Source organism: Carassius auratus, unplaced genomic scaffold (genome assembly GCF_003368295.1).
Source record: "Carassius auratus strain Wakin unplaced genomic scaffold, ASM336829v1 scaf_tig00215812, whole genome shotgun sequence".
Lineage (NCBI taxonomy): Eukaryota > Metazoa > Chordata > Actinopteri > Cypriniformes > Cyprinidae > Carassius > Carassius auratus.
In genome coordinates, this window is record NW_020528254.1 from 96,916 (window position 1) to 114,623 (window position 17,708).

Genomic DNA, 17,708 nt, shown 5'->3' on the forward strand with positions numbered 1-17,708 from the left:
CACATGATCAAACAAATAAGCAAATAGAGATATTATGATGTACAAGATAATGAAGCATGGAACTGAAAAATGACTTTTATTTGTGCCTCATGTCACAAAAGTGTAATATTTGTCAAATCACTTGGAGTGGACTGTTTATAGTATGTATGTTTTCTGTTTGGGCAAAAAACATTAGAGACTATTTCTTTTACTCTATATCACAATACCATTTTTCTAAAGCAGAGGTTCCCACACACACTTTATGCTAAACCAGGGACCCCTAAAATAAAAATGCTTGAAATGCTTTTCAGAATTCTATATTCTGTAATTTTTAAAACATTATTACATAGTTAAAATGTTCACCTATATATAAAAAAAATAATAATAAAAAAAAATAATAAATTATACATTACAACTGCTTTGGTAATAATAACTAATAATAACATTGAACTTTGGTAATAATAGGAAATGCTTATTGATCACAAAATAAGAATGATTTCTGAAGGATCATGTGACACTGAAGACTGGAGTAATGACAGCTCAAATTTCAGCCTTCATCTGATATATATATATATATATATATATATATATATATATATATATATATATATATATATATATATATATATATATATATATATATATATATATTAAACTTGAACATTTATTTTAATTTGTAATAATATTTCACAATATAAAAATTGTAACATCATTTTTGATAAAATAAGCGCAGTCTTGAAAAGCTTGAAAAATATTAAAAAATTTTAATGCTGGGGTGTATTAATCTACAGACCTCCCGCTGAACCTTTATGGATCCCCCAAGGATTTATGGACTGCCATCTTAAAGCTCGGCTCTAGAGGAAAGGCTTTTGAGTTAGGTGTCCAATGGAAAAAACAAATAAATAAAAGATCAAATTTATGCCTGTTTTCTTTGAAACGGTCTAGCGTATGTTCTCTAAGCTTGAGGGATTATCCATAACTATCCTTTATACATCAGCTGAATCATAAGATGGAGATGTAAGTGAACATCAAAGATGAGGGAGATAAAAAATATAAATGCTCCAGATGGGAACAGCACCAGGAGTGCAACCCCAGCACAATGCTTTTTTCTGCAACATTCTAGCCTTATCCATCACGTAAATCACAAGCTCTTTCTTGCATGTGCTTAACCACACTGGCAAACAGTCAAATCTGTAGATTTAAAAGCACAACAGGACTGTGATCCCAGGAATTCTTCCGTTTTTACATCAAACGTCCTTTCACTGACCATTCCAAAATGACACTGTAATCAAGACCATAATAAAATCTACTCCCACATCAACATAAACTGGCACACTATGCTATATCAAGGATAGCATGGTGCATAAACTCATCTGTCAGAAAGGCTAAATTGAATGATAACACAATGTGACAAAGCCACGATTGGTCACAAGAGAATAACAGATTGGAGAAGGGCAAGGCAAGGTTGGGTATAGATTAGAAGTGAAATAAACATCCCTTGGAAGGAGGAATTATAACAAAGATAGAAGCTTTGAGTGGCTGGGGAGGAAGGGGAGGGGTAAGATGTGTCACTTGCCCCGGTTATGGAAAGATAAAACAGTAAGGCGTGGAGAAGGGTTTTTATCCCATTTCTGTACAGTTTTTTAAGTGGAGTGTGAGGCTGAGAGTGGCCCATCTTTACAAAATCTGCTGCTTAAACACTTAAAGGGACACTCAGTCATATTCCCCTCCTTAGAAATGGGTTTAAACAAAGATTAATAGCACTTTCAACAAATATGATTAAAATAAGATCAGTCAAATCTGCAGCCTGGAAAAAGTTGTCTACATTCAGTGTGTCGCTCCATCATGGAATCCTATCATATGATCAGCCATCTAGCCATGTCTACCACTAATAATAACAATAAACTTACTGCATTACAAAATTTATAACAATAAATTAATTTATATATTATGAACAATACATTTTGTGCAACTTTAATTCATTTTCAGTTTATGTTTTATGTATTCAAATACACTTAGCAAAATATATAAAAAGTGTAAAGAAAACACATAATATTAAATATTGAAACAAAATAGAAAAACTACAAACATTGTATGCTTTTTTAAGGTATTTTATAAATGTTTATGCCTTTTATTGATTAAATATACATCTTAATACATTTTAAGGAACATCTAAAATGCATAAACTATATAAACAAATTGCATCACAAAAAAATGCATCTAGTCCAAACAAGCAGTTCCTGCTAGAGCAAACTGGAACAAAAAAAAGGGAAAAAGAGAGACCAAAAGAAACTAAACCACAGATACTTCCAAGTACAAGAAGACTGGAAGCAGACACAGATACAAAAAAAAAATAAAATAAAATAAAATATTAAGTTTGATATGCAACCAGAAACATCCAAACACTTTGCTGTGGACATATAAACGCCAAAACAAGCACAGACAAAGACATTTGTTGGGGTTCAGTGCCCTGCTCAGCATGCCATAATTGTTTGCATCCAATCGTGCTTTTAAAATATTATTGAAAGCTTTTTTAGTGATGGCATAAATGTGTTTTTTTCATGATTGGAAGCATGACTAACATCATCACAGTGAGAGATGGGTAGAATTAATATTGCTCCGAGCCCACTGGGACAGCGCTGCCCTCGCCTCTCCAGATGCTTTTGAGCTTGGTGGACTCAGAGGTCAGCATCTCATTTTACACCAACAAAAATCTATTACGAAACCCATCTTTCTGTACAAAGAGTAATACCCAGAGGAGGAGAGAGGGGTTTCTTTAATTGTTTTTCCTCTGCCACACAGCTGACCCAAATAGCCATGGTCCGTACCGTAAAGATTAGCGCAGGACGAGAAGCAGTAGCCATTGATCTAGCTCAAAACTTCAGGCCACTGGAGAATGGAGAGTCAGAAAGGGCAAGGGAGAGACGCTTCATTTAAACAGTAATGACCATGTTCCAGGATTGATGCACAGCTGTCAAAATCACTTAGAGTTACCACAATTTGCTTCAGATGTGAAAAGAATGGGCTATCCCCACATGACCACAAAGTTGCTAAAGTGATGTTAAACCTTTTGTGTGTGTGTGTGTGTGTGGGCTGACAGATTGTTTTCTGAACTTGCCCTCATCTCCAAAGTGTAGATGCATTTGTTTCTTCATGGGATCAGATTTGGAGTTTTTAGCATAGTTTTACATCACTTGCACACCAAGTGATCCTCTGCAGTCAATGGGTGCCATCAGAATAAGAGTCCAAACAGCTGATAAAAACATTGCAATAATCCACAAATAATCCACATTCTGGCCAAAATGCCATTTGGAATTGATTCGTGTGGATTACTCAAATGTTTTCATCAGTTGTTTGAGATCTCATTCGGACAGCACCCATTCACTGTAGATTATTCACGGGTGAGCAAGTGATGTAAAGAAATTTTCTCTAAATCTGTTCTTATAAAGAAACAAACTCACCCACATCTTGGTTGGCATGAGGGTGAATCAATTTAAATCGAATTGTTCCATTTTTGGGAAACTATCCCTTTAAATCACTATATGTCCTCCTCTTAATGTGGCCTTGTTCCTTTGGCTAAATGGAAATCTAACCTCAAGCTGTATTTTTTTTCCTATTTATTCGACATGCTGTTTCCTGCTGACATCTGTTGGAAAAAATGTGTTTCAGAGTGCAGTGTAGTGACCATGTAAACCCTTTTCTAAAATCAACTCAGGGCACACTTCTCTACAATCAGCCCTCTCCAAGCTGTTGGCTCTTTCAAATGGCAAAGGCCACATAGCTGAACCTTTCGGACATACATTAAGTCCAGCCAGTTGGCTCTGGGTGCTTCAAAAAATAGGAATATAAGTTATTTCACAGGGTTTGGAAAAACATGTAGATGGCATCTTTACAATGGAGGCACATTTGATTCTCCTGAACAAAGACACAGGTACTGTCTTTCCCTAAACAGCAGTGTGACACAGTCTGAAAACATCTCCACCTTTTTCCTATATTCCTGAAGAAAACATGCTTTTGGTAGAGGGCTATGACAAAGTCAGGCCGAGAATTAAAATCGCATTCCTATTCTAATGCAAATGTCGCAATCAGCCTTTGATCCACTCCTAATCGCTCAATAAACACAGCCTTGTTTGATCATTCTGTGATAGCAAAATGGATTTAGAAAATCTGTTTTGAGACCAACGATGCCCGCAGTGTCATAAAAAAAGCAATATTACTTTCAGCAGAGGATTTTTTTAAAAGTGCCCTACAAAGATTTCAATGTCTTTATATGGAATGTTGCTCAAAAAAAATTCTTGGATCTGGTCACTGATGTCTAATGGCAGAAAATAAAACAACTAAAATTACAACTATGCAGTTTCAAAACACCGGGCTCTAGCAAACATTTGAAAATACACAAGGGGAAAAATTTAGGAGAAAAATTTGAATAGTACTGTGATTTTGTCCAAACGTTCCAGAACAATATGTTTTAATAAAATGTGGCTTTAGTTTATTACAAATAAATTAAAAAGCTGTGATAATTATATGTCTCTTGAGCACCAAATCTACATATTAGAATGATTTCTGAAGGATCACGTGACACTAAAGAAGTGTAAAAAAAAAAAAAAAAAAAAAAGTGAAAATTCAAAGTGTGATGGCTTTGCCATCACAGGAATAAATTACATTTTAAAATATAATAAAATAGAAAACCGTCATTTTAAATAGCAATTATATTTTGCAATATTTCTCATAAAATTTTGCTGTCCTTGGGAATTCAAAGGCAAAAAAAAATGTCAACAAATTGATCTGAAAAACTGGTTTCCAGGTTGACCAGACACATTTTTAGGGTGCATTTACTAACAATCTATACACTTATACTGCTTACGCTCAAAAAAATTATGAGTTTTGAGATTTTTAACTTATCAGCCTGCTAAATAAATAACCAGCAAAAATATACACAAATACCCTCTCCACAAACAAACAAACAAACAAACAAACAAACAAACAAACAACAATAGTCAAATTAATTAACATTTTTAAAAATTATTGAATTATCAAAACGAGTCCAACACTACAACTGTTTAACAAATGATAGCTTTGTTGAATGTGTACACGGTATTCTATTGGCATACTCTGAATAATGAATAATGAAATGCAGTGCCTGTCAATAAATGCATGCTGCACTTTGCATGTTGCTCCACTTTTGCACACAAACCATCAGATGCAATTTGCTCTGGAAAAACAAATCTGGCATTGATAGGATGATCTGCATTTTGCATTTAAACCAATGCCATTCAATATTAAATAATCTTAGCTTGAAATCCAGCTCTAAATATTGTAGCAAACTCTGGTTTGTTTGATTTTGTAATTCATTTATTTATTTTCACACCATCTATTTGACAAAAAAAGCACAGTACATAAAATGGACGAAGGTAGAGGCCTTTTGAAAAACTAATTGGGCATTTTTTTATATATATTTTTTTCTCAAAGATAACACAATCTCACTGGCAGTAATTTTCTTAGCCAAATCGTCTGTATTTAAGGGGCTCATTAGACAGAAACATTACATTTAGAGCATCATTTGCACTGGAGAGTTTTCTTATGTGGATTAATGCTAGATATAAAGAAGCAAGCATCTTTGCTCTTTATTTTACATCTGAATATTGATTTAAAATTTTAGAGTTACATTTAGCATAAATATCAGAGGACATCAAACAATTACGTGCACCATTTGTTTGATTATCATTGTAAGTTACTTGGCAATAATTTGCAACTTGTGCAACATCCATACTATTAAACCCTTGTTAAATGAAGACAACCACATGTTTCCTGTCGTTTCATAGGTCATCTCACCTCAGCTCCTTAATCTGAGGCTTTGATGAAAAAGAAAACCCTAATAATCACATTGTTTTCACAACCTTCACCTCAGAAAGCCTACACAGCATAAAGCACCGCCTTCAGAAAGCAATCTAGACTCTTTAGAGTCTAGGGAGAGTAAAAATATCCAGAAAACAATATTTTTAGCTCCGCTGTGCAACTCTCGGCAAAGACTAAAGAGCTTTTTTTTCCCGCCAAGGAGCAAATTTGCATGACACAATTACACAAGGGCTTCTAAAATAGCAGAAAGAGTGGCACGTGGGAGCCCCACAGGAGTACACCAAGAACACAAAGTGAGAACGCATAGACTCCATCCAACACTTCTGTTACTATAGCAACCAAGTGCAGGAATCCTCAAACCAGAATGTTGTGCCTCACAAGTTTAATGCTAAAAAAAACAGTTTTGTTATTCAGTCTGAAATCACCTCTTGGTCAAGAGGTCTTCTGCGGTTGACAGTACATATAGCGCTAACAAACAAACAAGAGCAGTTGAGGTAACATTCCATTATGGTGGTCTGAAAGACAGGCATGCTAATCTGCACACTCTTCCACTCCTTAAAGCTGCATTATCTCGCTAAGAGCAAAGTCATTTGCATACTGTAATGGTGTGCTTCAGTGTCAATAGTGGTAATGGGATTTGCGGAGACGTGGGCTACAAACTAAGCTGGGAAACAACCAAAGTGTCCGGAAATATTAGAGCTGAGTGGGAGCCAGAACTCCGAGGATGTGCACATGAGAGTTAAAGGTTGACCACACTTTGGAAAACAAAAATGAGCATTCCGAGATCTTGCTTGAGGATATCCTTTGCTTTTTCATGAAGGCTCACCTTGAAAACACATTATGTTGATGGCTCGGCAATATCAGACACTTTCCAACCGCTATGCCATTGAAGCATGTAACTTATTTAAACTACACTACAGGTCAAGTTTGAAATAAGGCTTTTAATGTTTTTGAAACTACATTATTAAGAACTAAACACAGATCAATTACTACAATATACAATACACAATATACAATAAATTCAGATTGAATAAATGCAGTCTAGGTGAGAACAAGAGACTGATTTGTAAAACGTAAAAAAATAAAACAACTAATACAAAACCTTTTAACCAGTAGAGTATATTGAGGAGTTGTTTGATCTTGTAGACAAAAAAAAAAAGGAAGCTATCGCTTACCCGTGGTCTCTTTAATCTGCAAATCACATTGCAGCAAACCTTTCGGTGTAAAATAAAGGCACAGTGTATTAATCTACATGCGTCCTGAGGGCAAATCAGTGTTAAACACCCTCTATCGGGAGCAAAGCGCTGCCCAACATGTGTAAACCTGCACTTTGTACAGAGACATGAGCAAGAGAGGGTTAATCAGGTGAGATTCAGTGTGGCACTCAACAGGCAGTCAGGCGGATACTCAGCGTTAGAAGCTGTCACCGTGGAGCTGCCCATTGGGACTGGGCCGAGGGTATCTCTTCATTAGAATGACATAATCAGAACAAGCACAATGGGAAATGAACTGCCAGGCATTTCATAGAGGAAAATTCTCCATGGGCCTTCCAAGGATTTCGAGCTCTCGCCCAGCTCCATAGACATAACATAAAATAGCTTCAAAGCAATTTCTATGTCTATTTTTAGCATCAGCCGTGTTGCATCATCAAGGCATCAGAGGTTTGCCTGTTGTTTTATGAAAGCACATTCCAATGGTCTTACTGGGAAACAGGGCCATACATGTGTTAATTAAAGCCTTTTGCAATATTGCACTTACTCTGGATGCTTTTATGCATTCGTATTACCGTTTGCATTAATACTTTAACTTCTAAAGATACAGTGAGTGTGGTAGGCAGCCTCCTTCTTGACTTCTGTGCACAAGAACATTATAAACCTGAGGGAATCTATTAAATGAGAAGAAAAATGCTGACATCACACAGCACTTGAAACCATTAACACACTGTAATATTTTAGTACAACTTAAAAGAGAACTGCTCTTAATTTGTCCACATTTTTAATTTGCTAACAAGTTTGAATATATAATTGCATCGTTTTCCTCTATATTACAAGGGTACATTTGCAAATAAATAAATACATGGATATGAAATACTGATTTATTGCATCATCTTACTTGCAAATTAGCTTAAAGTTATCTCAAAGAAAAATACTCCATTAAAATAAAGAAGTATATCGCATAGTGACAAACTCTAAAGCAATGTTACACTTTTAGCCTATTTATTATTATTAACCTGCAATCCAGTTTACTTGTCCTTCTCTATTTTAAAGCAATAGTTAACCCAAAAATGAGTTTCTGTCATCATTTACTCACTCTAAAGTAGTTCCAAACCTGTATGAATTTGTTTCAGCTGTTGAAAACTAGAGAACATATTTTGAGGAACGTTGGTAACCAAACAGTTGACAGTAGTCATTGAATTAAATAGCATTTTTCCATACTATGGATGTCAGTGGCTACTGTAAACTGTTTGGCTACAAAAATGTGGTAATTACCAGTGCTATTTTAGTATTATTTATGGTCCATACAATTATGATATTTATTTAATATAATTTTAATAATATATATATATTTTTTTACGCTTTTCAAGTTTTTTTACATCTAATATTTTATTTCAGATTTATTTAAATTAATGAAAATTAATTTTAATCATTTTATTTTTAGTTAAAAATAACAACACATGCATTTGTTCAACATTATCTGATCACTGTACAGCAACCAGCCAATCGGAATGAGCATTCAACAGACCCGTGTAAAAATAAGTAGCCTATATTTTAAGTCTGGTCACAGTACTGGAACAAACACCAACATTCTAAACATTCTACAACAGTCTATTATTATTATTATTTTTTTTTTTTTTTTTTGCATTCCCACAAGAAACACCATATTTCCAATAATTATGATGTTTTGTCGGAGCAGTGTGAACTAGCTTTCATTCATCACATATTATCCATGTAAAATGCCAGTGGATATTGAAATGCACACTCCACTCAAAACATGGACCTGAAGCAGAGGCAGCTATTAAGATGAAAACGAATCCTCCAATCAGGCAACAAGCCTCAATTTGGCAAGTGTGCTTTCTGGCAGCACAAGTTAAAGAGCCTCTCCATAGCAATATCCTTTATCTGAGCAGCAGAGGAAGCCCCTTTGCTTGACAGAGAATCTTATAGGAGAAATCGGACTATGGTGTGCATTACAAAACCTTCAAGCAGGACCTGTCAAGATAACAGCATCCCCGTAATGAACAACCCGCAGCTGCGATCTTTTATTCAAACAGCCTCTGTGTCACTTGCCAGAGCTGTTGATTAGATATTGTAAATCCCAAAGGTGGATATCAAGCTGAGTTACATTTCGAACATAAGCGAAAACTGAGAAGTCGACAGTTTAGTCAAATAAAAGCCTGAGATTAAAGAAACTTTGGCAGCCAAAGTGCAGATAATTGATTTATAATGTATTACGCTGTGTGAAGATCAGCAGTTATAGGAGACAGCGGGTTGGTTCATATTACCACCTTGCGGTTTTGATCAGACGCCAGTCGGTGAATTTGACAGCTCTGCCCGCAGAGACACTTCCCTTAAATTGCGGTTGTCAATGTGCAAATAGACATTTCTTCTCAGCTGCTAAGCCAATCAGAATTGCGTGCTCTGCATCCTTTCATTATCACTCACATGTGTTCTACTGCAAAAAAGACCTGTGCTTTTTGCTATTTCCACAGGCACAGCACACTTAAGAGGATGTGAGATGAGACTTTGTGAATTTCTTAAAAGTATTCTCAATCATTAACAACCCTTTTTTTTTTCTGTCAACAAAATCACAGAAGTTAACTTTCATCTGTGCAATAAACGACCAATCATGCAGGGAAGAGACCTTGTGCAAACAAACAAGCTTCCTATAACCTGAACTGATGCAGTGAGACTGTCTAACCGTTCAGTATGATGTATGAGACTATAAGTAATATGTAAAGTGCTATTAATCTCTTTTTGTTCTGTCTGGAAAGGTCAGCATTTGCAAAGACAAGTCTGGAGACATAGATGTGTTGCATTTGTGAAAAGAAGGTTGAATCAAAGACAGTGTTTTGCTCTTAAACAGATATGGCCTCAACTATCTGTCTGTACAGAGAAAGATTTGTCCATATTGGTTTTACTTTATTATACAGTTTCTACGTTCAGGGAGTCTGATCATATGTATTGCATATATTTTTTTTCAGAAATGTCTGTTGCAAATGCTTAACTAATCCATATGTTCATTGCTTGGCAGCCCACTAATAGTGGGTAGTAAAATATGAAGCATCCAGCTGGGATCCATCATGACCAGCTGAATATTAAAGGTGAAGTGTTTCTGTGCCACTATAGTCAATAAACAGAATTATAAAAAGGATTCCTAAACACCCCTTGGTCTTCCATTGCTCAAAAACAAAAACAAAACAAGCACACACACACACACACACACACGCACACACACACACACACACACTGATAGTTCCTCCTAACATAAGTCATTGGTTGAATCAATGCAGTTGGTTGCAATTAGTCAATTGGGTTCCATAAAAATCCTATTTATTTGTTCCTTAGAGGAACTGATTTGTAATGATAATTTACAAACCATTAAGAAAGACTGGGAGGTATTAAGTTGTTAATCAATGGTATAATCCATTAATCCACATTATTTAAACTTTTTAAATAATCATGTATTACAACAATTAAAAAACTAATTTAACCATTATTCTGTAGAGAAATTCGCCACCAATCATCCTTTGATGACCAATAAGAAGCAAACATTCTATAAAGCTGTTTAGGAAAGGAACTCTTCTACAATAAAGCAGCCTCAAGACCAGGCAGTTTAAAAGGCTGAACATTGACATGTTAACTTACAATAATAGATCCAATCAGAGATTATGAACAATAAACTGAAGATAAAATTTTAGCTCATGAAAACAGCAACTTACCCTGTACCAAACAATCTCTCGCAATCTTCCATCTGTCTTGAAGTTGCACTTTAGAGTCACGGTATCTCCCACAACAACTGGCAGCAATGGCTCTATCGTTACCGTCAGATATCCTGCAGAGGCAAAGAAAGACATCACTGGAACATGTTCATCTTCACACATTTAAAAAAAGAGCCAAATGGCCAGATGGTGATGGAGACATGAAGAGCAGGTTGAAAAGCTTAACATAAACCAGATCACTTCGTGATATAATTGATCATATTATTCAGAATTATTACAGAAATTAATTGAATCTAATTGACTAAAGTTAAATAGTATACAAAACAAAAATCACTCAAAATATCAAGTTCTATGATCATGTATATAATGAGGCTTTAAACATATATGCACAAATGGAAAACGATGAAAACATCACTGAAAAAAAATGTAAAAAAAAAAATATTATGTAACATCACTGAATTAACTTATATACATTAATTTATACAAACAAAATCTTTTTACAGGTTAAATCAGATATAAAACCACTTTGCAGGTAGCTATTTTAGTACTTTGCAAAACAAGTATGATTGTTTAACATCATAACATTGCATCCATTGCAGTGTCCGAATCTACAGAACTAAAGTTAGGTTATTTTGTTCCAATTTTGTGTAATCAGACATTAAATGGGAATTCATATTACTTTTTCTCTTCTAATATTCTTCTAGTAAAAAAAAAAAAGATATGAAGCAATACAAACTCTGCCATTAATTACACTTAAGCCATGGAAACTTTGCCATCTGCTTAATTTTGTCTCCAAATCATCTTGGTTATGGCAGTTCCACCCCGCAAATAAACTGACGCTTCAGCTAACTCCTAACCATAGCTATAGCACACAATTAGACAGCAACTTCATATAAATGCTTTTGAGGACCTACATGTCATCATGGCATATGGTTGTCTTTTATACATGCATTCTTTGACCTTATTAATGTGCAAAAATAGCTGTGTACTTGACTTTCTATGCAAACAAAGCTTTGTGTTGTTTCAAAATAATTTAATGGAAAACAAATTCTTCTCCATCCGTGCACCTAATTCACATATACAGATAAGTCCTGATCAACAAAATACTCCCGGTTTAGAGAGTTAATCAGCAAAATTACTAAGTTGATCGAATTTCCGACACACTGAAAACACATTTATCAAAATGCTTAGGTACAGACATGAAACAAAAGTGGAAGGGCTCTCGCCTCTTAGGGATAAATATGAGAATGTCCTGCTCTAGTGAGCACTCTCTCTGTCTGCCTAGCAGGTGGCCTGGATCCTACTGACTGCACAGTCTATCCATCTAACCAGGCGATATGTCTCGTACCACAGACAGTGAAAGAGGAGGGAGATCCAGAACATCAATGTGAGAAAACTTCATTTGATTATTTATTGTACTATATTTGTTTGCATTTATACTGAACCCCAGTATTTTTTCAATCCCAATTAAAGGAGCTAATGATAACTGCAGATGTTACTATCTCTCATTATATGAAAAAAAAAAAAAAATTGGCGCCCTGCCAATCACCTCATTTACCTTAGGAGATAAAACATTTCACTGAAGACTGTATACTACAGCAGATTTATTGGATTTTGATGAGAAATGAGAAACAGGGGAGTGATTGTTACCTGGAGAATGAAACACTGTAATACCCAAATCTGTATTCATTCCAATATTCAGTGGACAATCTGACAGTTGATGTGTCCATGTGATTACAGCCTTGACGCTGTGTTTTACAATCAAATATCTTTTACATTTGGATCATATTTGCATTCAACCTAATAGAGATGTCACATTAGATACTACTTTTCATTTCAACAATGCAGTAATACAATTTCAGGACCATGGACAGCAATACACAAGAATTTCCTCAAGATCCCAAAGCGCTTTTAGTACAACATTGCTTCTAAAACCCATTTACTTTTTTAAGTCTCCCAATGAATTATGCATTGTGCCTAGAACAACAATTTTTGTCAAGTGCTCAAACAAAAATGAGAGCATGAATCATGCCTCAGAATACTCTAGGAAGAAAAAAATAAAATAAAAATGATTCGCTGGACCAATTCTGCTTTCCAATAATCTGTCCATCTTGAGGTCTCAATGAGCTCTTGTCAGACAAAACAGCTCAATTGCTCACCGCATCGGCCAAGGCCTTATCACTGTGTCAGACTGACAGAATTGACTTGGCAATTCTGTACATTTATCTCAGTGGAAAACAGAGAAGCTCACTCTAAGCCTCAAGGGAAATAAGGGAGCAAGGATAAGAACAAATTTCAGCAGATCTGCGACCTCACTTGGTTTCAAAATTCCCATACTGTGATGGAGCCTGAACCCCAAGAAATCACTTTCTCCCAAACTTTACCTTCTAGAAATTGAGCACAGCTGGATCACTGAACACACAATGTATGTGTTAAATGCACCATATGGACACAGGCAGATGGACTTTTCTGCTAAAGAAAAAGTTCACAAAAAAAAAAAAAAAAAATCCAATTTGTTGAAAACTTCAGTTCATCCAAGATGTAGATGAGTTTGTTACTTCATCAGAACAGATTTGCAGAAATGTAACTTTACATCACTTGTTCCCTAATTAATCTACTGTAGGTAGTCAATGGGTGCCATTAGAATGAGAATCCAAACAGCTCCAAAAAACCTCACAGTAATTTACATGGACTCCACAAAACTCTATCTCCATCAGTTAATGTCTTATGCAGTGAAAAGTGCCCATTCAATGCAGAGGTTCCTTAGATCCACTGAATACAAAATTTCCACAAACTCATTTATATCTTGGGTGGCCTGAGGGTGAGTACATTTTCAGCAATTTTTCATTTTTGGATAAACTATTCCTTTAAATTATGAAGACAGGTTCAGATCTTCTGTCAGCTTTCTGTCAATACGAGTCAATCTGAACTGGTACATTCCTATAGTAAGGTGGTCTGCCAGTGCAACATGCAAAGCATTCTCTCTGAGATCTAGCTGCACCTTGATGTGCTTGTTAAAGCATCTTAATTTAATCATCACGCTCTAGGGATCTTTACGCCGAAGGAGATATGAATGGATAAGCCTCGAGAGCTACAGGTCATTAAAAGGAGCTGAAGCTCTCAAGTAAAATCCCTTCCAGTTAGCACCCATACATCCATAAAAAAGCTTTGAAAGTCTGGAAAAATTGGCGCAAGTCAAGCGTTTGTTCATATGTGGTATTTTTATCTAAATGTCAAATCACTTAGTAGAAGAAAAAAAATACATACTCAAAGAGCTAGAAAATCATCACTTTAAAATAGAGCAGATGGAACACTTAATTCTAGCTGGAATATATTTACTCTGCATGTACATGTATATATATATATATATATATATATATATATATATATGTGTGTGTGTGTGTGTGTGTGTGTGTGTGAGTGTATATACTGTACAGATGCTGGTCATTTACTGTAATTAAAATATCACCAAATAGTTCATTTCACTAATTCCATTCAAAAAGTGAAACTTGTATATCATATTTATTCATCACACACAGACTGATATATTTCAAATGTTTATTTCTTCTCATTTTGATGTTTATAACTGACAACTAAGGAAAATCAAAAAATCAGTATCTCAGAAAATCTGAATATTGTGAAAAGGTTCAAAATTGAAGACACCTGGTGCCACACTCTAATCAGCTAATTAACTCAAAACGCCAGCAAATCCTTTAAATGGTCTCTCAGTCTAGTTCTGTAGAATACACAATCATGGGGAAGACTACTGACTTGACAGTCGTCCAAAAGATGAAAATTGACACCTTGCACAAGGATGGCAAGACACAAAAGGCCATTGCAAAATATTCTGGCTGTTCACAGACCTCTGTGTCCAAGCACATTAATAGTGAGGCGAAGGGAAGGAAAATATGTGGTAGAAAAATTTTACAAGCAATAGGGATAACCGCACCATGGAGAGGATTGTGAAAAAAAAAAAAAACATTCAAAAATGTGGAGGAGATTCAAAAAGAGTGGACTGCAGCTGGAGTCAGTGCTTCAAGAACCACTACACACAGACATATGCAAGACATGGGTTTCAGCTGTCACAAATGCTTGTGTCAATCCACTATTGAACAATAGACAGCGTCAGAAGCGTCTTGCTTCAAAAAGGACTGGACTGCTGCTGACTGGTCCAAAGTAATGTTCTCTGATGAAAGTAAATTTCCTTTGGATATCAGGGTCCCAGAGTCTGGAGGAAGAGAGGAGAGGCACACAATCCACGTTGCCTGAGTTCCACAGTCAGCGATGGTTTGCAGTGCCACTGTGTTTTCTGAGGTCCAAGGTCAACACAGCCATATACCAGGAAGTTTTAGAGCACTTCATGCTTCCTGCTGCTGACCAAATTTATGGAGATGCAGATTTAATTTTCCAACAGGACTTGGCACCTGGACACAGTGCCAGAACTACCCATACCTGGTTTAAGGACCATGGTATCCCTGTTCTTAATTGGCCAGCAAACTTGCCTGACCTTAACCCCATAGAAAATCTATGGGGTATTGTGAAGAGGAAAATGTGATATGCCAGACACAACAATGCAGAAGAGCTGAAGGCCACTATCAGAACAACCTGGGCTCTCATAACACCTGAGCAGTGCCACAGACTGATGGACTCAATGCCACGCTGCATTGCTGCAGTAATTCAGGCAAAAGGAGCCCCAATTTTTCATTTTCATACTTTTTAGTTGGCCAAGATTTCTAAAAATGCTTTCTTTGTATTGGTCTTCAGTTATATTCTAATTTTCTGAGATACTGAATTTGGGATTTTCCTTAGTTGTCAGTTATAATCATCAAAATTAAAGAAATAAACATTTGAAATATATCAGTCTGTGTGTAATGAATAAATATAATATACAAGTAGAACACTGCGGTTGCAAGCGCAAGGTTGGGGGTTCGAATCCCAGGGAACACATATTAGGAGAAAATTGATAGCCTGAATGCATTGTAAGTCACTTTATATAAAAGCGTCTGCTAAATGCATAAATTTAATTTAATGTAAAATTAATATGACCAGCACTTGTGTGTATATATGTATATATATATATTAGGGGTGTAACGATACGCGTATTCGTATTGAACCGTTCGGTACGACGCTTTCGGTTCGGTACGCGGTACGCATTATGTATACCGAACGGTTCGTTGGAGTAATTAATTATATTTGAAAAAAAAAAAAAAAAAGAGAGAGAAAGAAATATAATGATATGCGTTCAACAAGGTAGCCCAATAACCCAAACAACGTAACAGGCAACGCCCCTGACACCCCCGAAGAAGAAAAAAACACCATCTTATATGTTTATGTTAGGCTACTCAGCAGGCGCTCGCTCACTCAGTACGCGCTGAAGGCTCGTTGCAAAATAGCCAATCCGTTTAACAGACTAGAAATGAGAAGATCCTCCAATAACCAACAGGTCTGGTGTTTGGGTGCACTTTGGATTCCCTCTAAGCTATAATGGTGATGGCAAGAGAGTGGTGGATAAAAAAACAACGGTATGTCGCATCTGCAACATGACAGGGTACACCAGCGGGATTACAAAAAAAAAAAAAACAGCGGGAATATCTGGGATATATGCGTCAGTACTATCTGGGAAAAGACGAAAAAAAGGAGAAACATGTACGAAGCAAACTATCCCTGCAGCATTTAGACACTAAAGCTTACAGGGAATCCAACCCAAACACCAGACCTGTTGGTTATTTTAGGATCTTATATTTCTGGTCTGTTAAAGGCATTCGACATTTTGCAACGAGCCTTCAGCGCGTGCTGAGTGAGCGAGCGCCTTAGGGGCCGTTCACATATCGTGCCTAAAAACGCGTGGAAAACGCTAAGCGCGTCTTTCTCCTCCTTTCCAAAGCGCTCGGGCAGAAGCGCTCATGAGGCGTCTGTCTTTGCTAAGCAACAATGACGTGCTCTCTCCATGAGACGCGGAAATTTCAGCGAAGGATAAATGGATTTGCAGCTCTAAAAATCGCTTGCAGTAGCTCTGCTACTGAATTTATTTCAAAATTGCAATCCATATACAACTATGATCAGCTGTTCCTTCATCTTGGCTGAGCTCTCAACGTTGTTACGGGAAAGGATGAAGCTGATTGGTTGGTTCTTGTCACATGACCCGCGGTGCGCTTGCGGCATTCTGAAAAGTTGAGATGTTTTTACATTTTGCTGTATCTAAAACGTATCGAATCGAACCGAACCGAACCGTGGCATCAGTGTATCGTATCGAACCGAACCGTGAATTTTGTGAACCGTTACACCCCTAATATATATATATATATATATATATATATATATATATATATATATATATACAGTTTTATATTTTAATCTTAATTTTAATTTTAGAAGAAAATTTCCCATAGCACTTAGAGGCTTTTGCATCTTTACTCTTCATATATACTTTACAATCAAACATGGTTGTCATGAAGGCTAATAAAATATGTTTAATGGGACTGAATTTGTATTTAACGTGAAGTGATTACAATTTAATAAACACACATTAGAAACTGATAATTAGGCTATATAAAGTTTCCTTTCCACAGTTATTCGAACAGAGATTAAATTGTATAGGCTCAGTCAGACACAGAGACACAGTTTCCCTCCCGATCACAGCTAAGGTAGCCACCTCCTTAGTGAGTGGTTGTATATGCGTTTGTGTTCTCATGCTAATTTTGGGCCGAAAAATGACTATGAGCAGGATGGTGTGATATTGTGTGACACACTGATATGGAAAGAGCCATGAGCAGGGATTTTAAAATAGCTCATTACATGGACTTGTGCACTTGGGTCTGAGTATATTTCAAACACTTTCCGCCCCAACTGATGTTCAACTGGGAAAGGTCCAGTTTTTAGAAACCTTCATAAGAAATGACAGCAGACAAACAAAATACTTTAATGACAGGGCAAA

General features: G+C 36.1%; 1 protein-coding gene across 2 annotated transcripts in view; it reads right to left on the minus strand.

Annotated features, from left to right (window-relative positions):
- LOC113095964 (immunoglobulin superfamily member 21-like) overlaps positions 1-11,004 on the minus strand; it is a 105,676-nt gene extending 94,672 nt beyond the window's left edge. Inside the window, exon 1 of one of the 2 annotated variants that reach the window (XM_026261333.1) lies at positions 10,775-11,004. In XM_026261333.1, coding sequence (XP_026117118.1) covers positions 10,775-10,936 — 162 coding nt within the window. In that variant the 5' untranslated portion in view covers positions 10,937-11,004. The remainder of the gene's footprint in view (positions 1-10,774) is intronic. The other variant, XM_026261334.1, reaches the window with a different exon arrangement.
- Positions 11,005-17,708: the final 6,704 nt, after the last annotated feature.